Source organism: Ictalurus punctatus, chromosome 24 (assembly GCF_001660625.3).
Source record: "Ictalurus punctatus breed USDA103 chromosome 24, Coco_2.0, whole genome shotgun sequence".
In the NCBI taxonomy this organism is placed as follows: Eukaryota; Metazoa; Chordata; class Actinopteri; order Siluriformes; family Ictaluridae; genus Ictalurus; species Ictalurus punctatus.
This window is the reverse complement of record NC_030439.2, coordinates 5,677,843-5,689,932: the sequence shown is the minus strand read 5'-3', so window position 1 is coordinate 5,689,932 and position 12,090 is coordinate 5,677,843. Positions and strand designations below refer to the sequence as shown.

The 12,090-nt window shown below is 40.2% G+C and overlaps 1 protein-coding gene across 1 annotated transcript; it reads left to right on the top strand.

Annotated features, from left to right (window-relative positions):
* Positions 1–3,908: 3,908 nt before the first annotated feature.
* LOC108256761 (UPF0500 protein C1orf216 homolog) lies at positions 3,909–6,210 on the top strand. Its single transcript, XM_017453965.3, has 2 exons — positions 3,909–4,063; positions 4,746–6,210. The coding sequence occupies exons 1-2, from the start codon at positions 4,029–4,031 to the stop codon at positions 5,749–5,751; spliced, it is 1,041 nt and encodes a 346-aa protein (XP_017309454.1). The 5' UTR covers positions 3,909–4,028; the 3' UTR covers positions 5,752–6,210.
* Positions 6,211–12,090: the final 5,880 nt, after the last annotated feature.

Here is a 12,090-nt window from a genome sequence, read left to right as displayed (position 1 = left end):
GATTGTTGGTAAGGTGTTGGACCACCATGAGCCTCGGAGCTCTATAAGTCTCTGGAGGGAGATGAACACCATTCTTCCAGAAGATGTTCTCTCAGTTTTTATTAATGGTGGCAGAAAGTGTTTAACATACAGTACACCTCCCATAGTTGAGTGTTCAATATGCTCATTTTCACCCTCATCGAACCATTCAGTGAGCCATCATGCCGTGTATATGAGGACGTTGTCATCCTGGAAGAGATCACTCTTATCAGGATGGGTTTCAGAATGCGATAAAGAGTGATCAGTCAGAATTATCTTGCATTGATTTGCAGTGAACCATCATTGTCTAGGAGAATTCTCTTGGACAAGGAGACCCAAACCATAACGCATAGCAGAGCTACACGTTTTTCCTTGCATTTGTTACCTGCCTGTAGACTTGTTCTCTAATAGGATGGTGAAGCTTTTGTGGACTTCACCTTTCGACCATAGTTTTCTTGAGAATGTAACATTTCTGAGTTAAATAATGGCATCTAGGACAGAAAGACATCCCACAAGTTTTCCACAAGCAGTAAAGAAAGTCATAGCTAATCACCAGGTTTGAGATTTACTGCCAAAAATAGCTCTGCACCCGAGAACGTTTGGCCGCCTGGTTGAATGTGCAGTAACCATCACTGACAGCAGTGCCACGGGCTCCTGTGAACACTCTGTGACATACAGCTGAACTGATGCTACTGGATCATTAGCTACTGCAGACTGCTAACTACCAAACCAGTGTTTTTATACAACAGCGTATTCTTTCCCACCCCGAGGTTTTATAATGATTTTAAATCTAATGGTCGTTGTGCATAATAATCTTAGAGCCTTAGGTGTGTTTTTAACTGGTGTAGCACAAGCTGTGCTTAAAAGTAATTCGTCTTCTGGTCATTTTTTTCCCCCCACAGTCTCCGCTCTTCCCTTGCTTGTTTGGTTGATGGAGATGATCCTGCATGTGATGGGGCCGTAGGGCTGCTTCTCCGTTTGATGTATTTTTCATGTGTTAAGGCTACTGTTGAGATTAGGGTTTGGCGGAGACGGCCTGGAGGTGCTGCGCTTGAATGGGGATGTTGTTGGAGCTTGTCATGGGACAGGGAGGCGATGTGCTTACTGAGTCTGTGTGATGTGCAAACAACAAAACACGTCACACATCCAAAAGACACCATGACAAAGCCCTGATGATCTTGCTGTCGTTCTCAGCAGCAACAAAACGATTCCAGGAGAGTAGCCTGACACTGAAGCAGCCTTAAAGGATTGGTTTAGAGAACAATCAAATTCACATACACGTCCATGTTGTTGAACAGTTTAGCTTTCTTACATTTGCATTGTGCAAAGTTACCAGGCCTACGAAGCTAACCTACTGGATTATGACCACCAGTTCGCATCATGTAAACAAACTGCAAACTTCAGTTATCACAGGTTTACCTTAAACAACATTGTTTAACTTGAATAATATAATTTGTACACAATTTCATAACATATGTAGAATATGTATTTAATATTGGACTTTTTAATTTTTTTTACATTTTACATACATTTACATATTTTAACTGCCGAAATTGATAAATGAAGTCACGTTTCTTGGTTTAAAATGGCTGCCACTGCTATTTTCTTCTACGTAATGTACTTCTGTTCATTCCTATAGATTACAGTGTGTCATACAGTGGCAGCAACTACATAGACCACAAGCTTGTCTGAGATTATTAAGAAACCAGTGAAGTGTTACGCAAGTGTGTGATGATTTCAGCATAAGGTAACATGATGCCAAAATGTGGACAGAAGCTTCCATTTCCTGTTAGCATACATTAGCTTTGTGTCTCCAGTGCAAAACTTGTGCAGTATGTTTAAACCGCAGTATGTTCATGCATCCTCTTCTTCTTCCTGGCAAAATTTCAAGTGTTTCACAACTTTAAAACATTTCATGTGTTCCTTGATTGTGCTTAACTGTGTGTGTATGTGTATATATATATATATATATATATATATATATATATATATATATATACACACACACACACACACACACACACACACACACACACACACACACACACACACATATATATAAGTGTGGAGACTGAAAGTAATCACAAATAGATTTTTAAGGATGCACACAAATTATCAATTGATATAATGTTGGAGGGCGGCATGGTGGTGCAGCAGGTATCGTTACAGCCTCACAGGATTGATCCTGAGCTCAGGTTACAATCTCTGTTCATGTTCTTCCCATACCCACATGGGTTTCCTCTGTGTTCTTTGGATTCCTCCCACAAACATGCTAGTAAGTCTCTTAAATGATTCCAATAATTGTATATGGCCAAAAGTATGTGGACTCCTGACTATGACCCTTACCCAACTTTTGCCACAAGGTTGGAGCCACATGATTGTCAAGAATGTCATATCTTTCTTACATTATATGTCCATCCATCCATCTTCTATACCACTTATCCTTCCTTCAGGGTCACGGGGGAACCTGGAGCCTATCCCAGGAAGCATCGGAGACATGGCGGGGTACACCCTGGACAGGGTGTCAATCCATCGCAGGGCACACAATCACTTACACCTTCACACATTCATACACTACAGACACTCTAGACATGCCAATCAGCCTACCATGCATGCCTTTGGACTGGGGGAGGAAACCAGAGTACCCGGAGAATACCCCCACAGCAGAACAGGAGAACATGCAAACTCCACACACACAAGGCCACGGTGAGAATCGAACCTCCGACCCTGGAGGTGTGAGGCGAACGTGCTAACTACTAAGCCACCATGCGCCCCACATTATACGTCATATATAATAAAGTTAAAACTCACTAACTTAAGTAATCATTTTAGAACTACAACGCCGATAACAAGCTGCTTATATTTGCAGATGAAGCATGTGACGTTATTCCCAGTAAGAGAATGCAGTGAGCATCGATGCTCCCTGGTTTTTGTGGTGCATTGTGGGATTTTTTTAGGGAGCGATTTTGTTAAGTTCCAGTGCACCTGAAGGATTTTGCGATTGAGACAGCCTTTAAAATGGCCGACTCCCTGATCGGTGCCCTGACTATTGAACTAGTGAGCTGAGTGAGACATACCCTATTTAGGCTGTAGCTTTACAATTTCCCTTCACTGGAACTAAGAGGCCCGAACCTGTTCCAGCATGACGATACCCCTGTACACAAAGTGAGCTCCATGAAGACATGTTTCGAGAAGGTTGGACTGGAAGAACTCGAGTGTCCTCTACAGAACCGTGACCTCAACCCTACTGAACACTTTTAGGATGAACTGGAACACCGACTGCACCCCAGACCTCCTCACCTAACATCACTAACGCTCCCAAATCCACGCTTTAAAATCCAGTAGAAATCCTTCCCAAAAGAGCGGAGCTTATCCATCCATCCATCCATCCATCCATCTTCCACACCGCTTATCCTTCTTCAGGGTCACAGGGAACCTGGAGCCTATCCCAGGGAGCATCGGGCACAAGGCGGGGTACACCCTGGACAGTGTGTGGAGGTTATTATAACAGCAAAACAAAAACACAAGACCATATTAATGCCCATGTTTAGTTAATGGGATGTTCACCAAGCTCATATGGTCAGGTGTTCACATACATCTGACCATATAGTGTATGTTCTTAGATACCAGTACAGACAAACAGGCAGCACTGGGACTGTCTGGATAATGTTTTTTTTTTGTGTGGGGGGTTGTTGTTTTTTTCCCAGTGTACAGTTAGGTCGCCGCTGCCCACTTTAGGAAATGAGTCATGCTAGACTAACACGCCGGAAAAGCGCGTTGAAGGAAGGAAAAGAGAGAGAGAGAGAGAGAGAGAGAGAGAGAGAGACTGACTGCTGGAAAAGGAGAGGCTGGAGGAGGTCCAGAACGCTCACAACAGACGGTAAGACAACACCAGCTATTCATCTATATTCACAAACAAAACATTGTCGCCCATCATCGCTTTTAGGCAAGGCGCATAAATATATCATCCAGATCCTAGTGTAGTGATTAGCTGGATTCTGTGTTAGTGGATGTTCCTGCTGAAGGACCAGAGCTCTGAGATGGGGTGAGACTAAACACGACGCTCTTACATAACTGCACAGCGCAGGAAATCCCAATTAACACGGTTTTTATACGATATAAATATATATATTTATATATATAAATATGTTTTTGGTGATTAGCCGTGTGAGCTGCGCCGGGGTAAACAGCAGGCTGGGCTAGCAGCCTCGACGCTCTAGTCCTCTCTTTGCTATAGCATATTCACGCTAAAATGTGCTAAATTGACTCAAATGAACGTTAAAGTCATCTGTTAAGGATAGTGTGCTGTCATATTTTCTAACCCGTACTTAATTGGAATGAATGAATGAATTCACTCATTAATTAGCTGCTTTTTATGTTCTGCCCCAGTCACCTGTACAGGAGCATTAGGATCTGTACCTGAGGCTTTTCATGACAGATGAGACCCTGAAGTTATTAGTTCAGTTATCTCTGCTGCTATAAGACATTTATATATATATATATATATATATATATATATATATATATATATATATATATATATTTTAATAACATTGAGAACTCTGAGTGTGGCACTATAATACTAAGGTTAATGTTTTTTTTTTTGTTTGTTTGTTTGTTGTTTTTGGAAAGGTTAATATCTTTGATAGTAATATCAGTTTTTGTGAATCTGGAAATACAGTTGGTTTATCAGAAAATTCTGGATTTTTCTCCTTTCCCTTTTAAAGGGCAACTCAATCTCAGACGAAAATGCTGAAACAAGATCGACCTGTGAACGCTGCTTTTGGAGGGCAGCCCGGAGCTAAAAACTCGACCTTACGTATTCTCAGCAACAGCTCGAGGACGTGCGAGAAGGATGGGAACTTCAACTTCCTGGGTCAAGATGAAACCGGAGACGAGAACCGCAACCAAACGCGTCCTCGAGCTCTGGGGCTGTCGAGCCGCTATCCACCACCTTCTGCTAATCACTATGTGGCTGGACCCCTCTCTCCGCTGTCTCGCCTTCCCTGCTGGAGCCCCCTGGAACCTCTACCTGAGATTGACAGTGGAGAAGATACGGGAGGCAGGGTGCCTCCTGATGGAGCAGAAGAAGGAAAAATTGATGAGGAGATGAGGAGAATGAGTGACGATGAGAAGGAGCGAGAGCCAGAAGACCTTATGAAAGGTAAAGCGCAGGACCAGGTGGAGGAAGAAGAAGACTTGATGTTAGACTGGGATGAGAGCGATGAAGACTTTGAGATTAGTTACAGGTCAGAAAGCTCTTCACCTCTCACCAACGAGAGCGGAGATGTGACTGGGGGAGACTTTGTATGGGACCGCATCTGTGTGGGAGGTTCGAACTCAGAAAATGGTGATGCAGCCACAAACCTGGAAGGAACACACAACCGCTTAGAGGACGAGAAAGCCGAGAGGCAACGTAAGAGCCTTGGCGGTTCCAGCCTAGCTGAAGAAGCGTCCTCAGATTCAGAGGGTGATCCCTGCTCCGAGCTGCCGGAACTCATGGAGGCGGTGTGGACCCTGGAAGACCGAGAGCGCTTCAAAGCCCAAGAGATGCAAAAACACCATGTGCAGTTGACCATGTACCGTAGGCTCGCCTTGATCCGCTGGGTGCGCACCCTGCAGGAACGTGTCCAAGAACAGCAGAACCGACTCCAGTCCAGCTTCGATATCATCCTCACTCACAGGAAAGAGCTGCTCCGCATGGGCTCAGCTACAGCTGCCGTTAGCCAGTAACAGCAATAGAGAGAGAAAAAGAGAGAGCAAGAGTAAAGGAGAAGAGGGTCCTGGGGCATCCCAAGCAGAAACAAATGACTAAGAACAGAGAAGTCTCTTAAACCAAATAATATCCTGCATCCCTCAACTGTCAGTCCACTGTTGTTCGTGTCTGTGTTTCAGATTCTATTTGCGTCTTTACGTGCTATTATACATTGTACTTGAAGATAAATCAGTGCAATGCTTTTGAATGCCTGGACAATTGTTTCTTAATTAATACGCTCACCCAAACCAGTAGGAAATCCAGTAGGAAGTCTATACATCATCAAAATATATATTGTGAAATATGTAAAAAAAAAAAAAAAAAAAAAATCTATAAGGAAAAGTTCATAGACATATCATTAGAATTTATGAGTTCGTCGGGTTTGCCTTTTGTGTGTGAATGAATGAATGAATACATGAATAAATATTTAAGTTTTAGATTTGCTTGGTGTCCTTTCATGAATACAACTGTAGATGTCAATTAACAAATTAAACCAGTTCACTATAATAAAATAATAATAAGATAGAAATAAATAATCTTGCCGTATAATAAACACTTTCTGAGTTAATATTCTATGACTTCAGTGTCACAAGATGTCACAACACGTTTTAAGTTTCCATCGATAAAACAAACATGCAAACACATGATACGTTTCTGAAATCTTCAAGGTGTTGATTATCTACATATGAAGGAGAAATGCTGATATCGTATTCTGAAGAAGCATGGCCTAACGTTTTGTCAAGACTAACTGAAAGCCATTTAAAAAAAAATAACTTTTCACTGGTTTAGGCTGCGGATAGCGTAAACCAGGTTCTGGGTTCTCTGGATTCCTTCCACCTCCCAAAAACATCCCAGTGGGTGGATTGCTCAGAAAAATTGCCTGTGTTTGTGAATTTGTGTATGCATAGTGCCCTACACTGGACTGCCTTTTTTATATTTATATTCTTTTGTTTATATATCTCACACCCAGTGTTCCTGGCATAGACTCCGGATCCACCACGACCCTCACCAGAAGTGAATAAAAGTGAGTGAGGAAGTGAGTAATAACTTCCTGTCTGATACTGACCACACCCCTTTAGATGATGTCACATGAATTAAGTCCGGTTATTTTCATCAGGCACTTCCACTGGAAGGGTTTTTTGACTTTTTCTTATCAGGCCGGAAAATAAACACTGCCAAGTTAATCTGCTGTCCCAATATAGGCTACTTTTCTTATAATGGTTTATTTATTAATTCCCAATATTTTGTTGTCTTTTGCCTTATCACACTGACAAAGCTTCGGGTATGAAGTTTTATTTCACGTGTGTTTGCACAGATACCAGCTAAATCGTAGTTAAGTCTACAGAGTAAGTATGGCCGCCGGGCGACAGTGACGCTGGCCTGAGTCTCCAGGGGATTTCCGTTGTGTGTGCGTGTGGGTTCTGCCTCAGGCTCACTGCACCACTTCGGCCCAGTAAACAGAAGGCGTGGGCCCCCTGGCGAAAATGGGGATTATCCGTGGGTTTTGGACACCAAGCTCATATAGTTTACGCTTCTTGTCGTTTGTCTGAAAATGTACAGCCATTTCATGTAGCTTATAATTAGCAAATGTACTGATGTATTTGCTTTGTCTTTGACTGAATGCTGCATAAGTAGCCTACAGAATTAAGCTGATACCTCCAAGAGAGAGCCCTGTATTGTTTACAATTTTGGGGCTAATTAATGACGTATGTGTCATTTCTGAATGTGTAGAGACTGAGCATTTGGATTAAAGTCTGACTTTCATTTATTTGGACATCTCTAGACGTCTGTAGGCTGGAGAGTCAGGTTCTTCTGCGGGAGAGGACGTGTAGAACTCTCTGCTCTGTTTGTCCTCACTCAGCACATGTCTCGAGGAAAAACGAGGATGATCCCAGTTGGGGGTGAAAAAAAAGCAGAATGCAATGAGGCGTAAAAATATACAGCAGATTCAACAAGGTTTATTGCGAAAACGTTCGTGTTGGCAAGGTGCAATGCAGAGGTGACATCCAGGAGTGTCACACTGATTGTGCAATTGTGTTAAGGTGGGGTGAATTCAAGTACGTTGGAACAGTTTAACTTGGCAGCATTTATTTTCTGCCATGATCAAAACTTGTGGCTAAGCCCTTGCTGTAGAACTGCTTGATATCAATTGATATCAATTGATATCAATGACATGCTTTACTTCATGTGATATCATAAGAGGAACAAAAAGTTAGCCCCAAAAATCTTGGAATAAGAATATGATTTGGCTAGTTTTATTTTCCCCCATGAGGTTATAAAATTGTCCTAACTAAAATATTCCACATATTAGTGATTATGCACAAACAGGCTACATAAGCATTGAGTTACTTCAACTAATTCTCACTCGTTTTTAGTAACTGCTTTATCATTTAAAAAAATTACATTTACATTTATAGCATTCGGCAGACGCCCTTATCCAGAGGGACTTATATTTCTCTAATTTATACAACTCTAGCATTTGAAGGTTAAGGGCTTTGCTCAAGGGCCCAGCAGTGGCAGCTTGGCAGTGCTGGGATTTAAACTCACGAACTTTCGATAGTAGAACATCTTAACCACTGAACTACCACTGACCCCCATCCTGGTCAGTTTCATGATGGACTCAGAACCCATCCTGGGAACACTGGGAGTGATACTACCACTGACCCCCATCCTGGTCAGTTTCATGATGGACTCAGAACCCACCCTGGGAACACTGGGAGTGATACACCTTGGATGTGATCATTATGCCTAGGAGCAATTTATCTTAAACAATCTACCTACTGGCATGTTTTTGGGAGGTGGGAGGAAACCTGAGTACCCAGGAGGAAACTCATATGGACACAGGGAGAACATACACAGAAAGTCAACTCATGTTTATAATGTAATAATTTTCAAGATGTCTCAACTCATCCAACATGGCTGAGGTTAACCAGGACAATCTTAAAATACAATAAGTGGAAAGATGGAAAAAGTAAAGGAATATAATGGATGCATGAATGGATGTATGAAACACCTCCTAACTGTGGTTAAATTATTCACTGATTAGTTTGCATTAAATGGTGTTTTTATCAAATATATTAAGAAGCAGGGTGCACGGTGGCTTAGTGGTTAGCACGTTCACCTCACACCTCCAGGGTTGGTGGTTCGATTTCCACCACAGTCCTGTTTGTGCGGAGTTGGCATATTCTCCTCCGGGTACTCTGGTTTCCTCCCCCAGTCCAAAGACGTGCATGGTAGGCTGATTGGAATGCCAAAAGTGTCCGTAGTGTATGGATGGGTGTGTGAATGTATATGTGATTGTGCCCTGCGATGGATTGGCACCCTGTCCAGGGTGTACCCCGCCTTGTGCCCAATGCTCCCTGGGATAGGATCCAGGTTCCCTGTGACCTTGTAGGATAAGTGGTATAGAAAATGTCTGGATTTATGAAGCAGGGAATAATGTTAGAAATATAGAATGTTACTTAGACCTTATACAAAGATTACTTAGATAAGATTACTTAGATCTTATACAAAGATTTTACTTAGTGTGTTCATATAATTTTAGAGATGAATTTTATTAATGATTTTTTTTAAACCTTTCATTGGAGGTTTTCTTCTGTGATATTTTACCTAATCTGTTAACAGTGAATTTTGGAAAAAATATTGGTATTCAAGATATTCTAATTGTTGTTATTGCTGTATGAAATGAGTTACAGAAAGTTACTCAGGCCAACACCTAAATATGGAGTCAGTTTTCTTATTGTGTTCATACAATACTAGAACATGGTGATGATGGATTTGTAGAAACATTTATTGTTATTGTTGTTATTGTTACTGTTATGGAACTTTGATTTAAAGATGCCATGAATATGTATGCTATGAATAAATAAGGTATTGAAGATTAAATAAAATCCTAACGAATGAAAACATGTTTCCCAAATTACCAAACGTGTCATTAAAAATGGCTTAAGGCTAAACCATGCTTCTTTAGAATATGATAAAAAGCATTTTCCTTCACAGATAGATAGTGAACATTTTGGCCATTTCAGAAATGTATCATGTATATTTGTTTTATTAATCACAAGAAACCTTAGACAAAATAGAAATTCAAAAGCTGTCCCAATAAGCCTGGATTCAACGTACATGGAAAAAAAAAAAGTTAATTTCCAATGATACAGTGCTTATGGCCTTGTAGCACTGTATTGTGGGAGTGGTTGTAGTGTGTTCTCTGGGATTCCTCCAACATAGCCTAGAAAAAAGGATACTAAACTGCTGTTGCACCCCTTAAGTGTACACCTTTTATACCTTTAGTATGAATGTTTTACCGAAAAATGTGCATGCAGTGTACCTTTAAAGCTTTACTTTAAAAATTAATTCCAGGCCATTTAAAAGATTATTATTTATATTCTTAATTTTTTTTTAAAGATATTCTTTATCCAGGTGAAACACACCAGCAACAAAGGCAGATACAATTAGACCTATTATTTTCTGAGAGTGTATGAAATAGCATAGTCTTCATTTTTGTCACAATATATTTTTAAGTAAAACATAATTAAGCAAAGAGTCTCAAATCAAACAGCCATATTAATTATATATTATATTATATAATTGCTCACTCACGCACACTTATTCTGGAGTACCAAACCACCACTTGATCTAGCTGGCTAAATTGTCTTGCAATTGGCCAAAGGTGTCATAGATGAAGAGGGTGGTTCATTCAAAATGAACAGATTGTCTAGGAGAATAAAATTGTCCACGGTGGTGAGCCCAGTGCATGAACCTGTCACAAGGCTCAAATGTCTACTGGCGATGCAGCACATACACTTGTTCTGAAATGTTAATCCTGAAAAGTGTTTGTAAAACATTTTTAATAAAATATTTTGCCTATCAGTTAGCTTGCTATAGCTACGCAGCTCCAAACTGACTTGGAATTCAGGAGTTGACACTAAATAGGCAAGGTCTGCACGGACAATACCATTTTCCTCCATTGTTTCCATAATACCGCTATTATTTAACTATTATATATACAGATATACATACATACATATATATACTATAGTAGATATAGTATTATACATACTATGAAGAGCATTAAATAGTAATAAATGAAACAACGTGAATATTTGGTGTGACGACCCTTTGCTTAATTTTTTTTTGTAGTCTCAGGTGTGTGCAGTTTTATATGGAAGTGAGTTGTAAGTTTATTGAGCATCTTATAGAACTAGCCACAGTTCTTCTGGAGATTTTGACATCTTATGTTTTCAACAAAACCCAGCAGCCTTCATTATGTTTTTTTTTTTTTTTTTTAAATAGCAAATATATGTAGCCTCTGAGTTGTAACAATATAATGCAGTCAGTGTGGTATTATGAACATACATTCAACATAATTGTTCTTCACTCAGTCCTACTGCTGCTTTACTGAAACAATTACTGAAACATGATCTGTAACATTTATTATTATTTGGTAATGCCTGAATTTAGACAAAAATAATCTTTCTATGTCATCTTTCAAAAAAAAGTTGACATTAGACTGTGACATGACCATGAACCAATGGATCACTTGCACATCGTTGTTATTATTATTATTATTATTATTATTATTATTCTTGTTGTTGTTGTTGTTGTTGTTGTTGTTGTTGTTGTTGTTGTTGTTTGTTTGTTTGTTTGTTTGTTTGTTTGTTTATTATAGTAGGGGCTTTTTTTCTGCGGCATGTGGTAAAAAATGACCAGGCATCTGCTAAAGTGTACAATATATTAGTAAAATCTTAGCCTAAATATGTTAATTTACTGTGCAGTTGTAAGGGTTCACAAGTGAAGTGTGTGGCCAATTAACATGCATCCTATTTTTAGAAAGAACAAACAAAAACAAAAAGCAGGATCATTATGATTAGCGAATCCTGAAGAACTGATCGACTGAATCCTTAAAAACGACCAGAGGTTCCATGTTTATTCTGCCTTCTTCATCTTCCAAGTCAGCACAAACAAGTTGATGCTGCTGCTCAGGTGTTGCACAAGCCTAAATAGACAGATAAGTCTGTGTGGGTCCTCCAGGGTAGGATTAGTTGTCACTTTTTTCAGCCAACTGACACAGTAAAGTCCCCAACAGGGGGCAGCACTGTGTTCAGCCTGTCTAGCCTCATGTTTATCTATGGGTTTAATAGCCCTTTCTCAACACTGGGGGGTAACATTATTCATATCCCTCATCAAATGTGCATGAATGTGCATGAACAGGCCACCAAGTAGAAACACTTCTGGGTTGTAAGATTAAAAAAGCTTACTCTCTCTCTCTCTCTCACTCACCATCTCCCTCTATCCCTGTATCACTCTGTCTCTGTCCC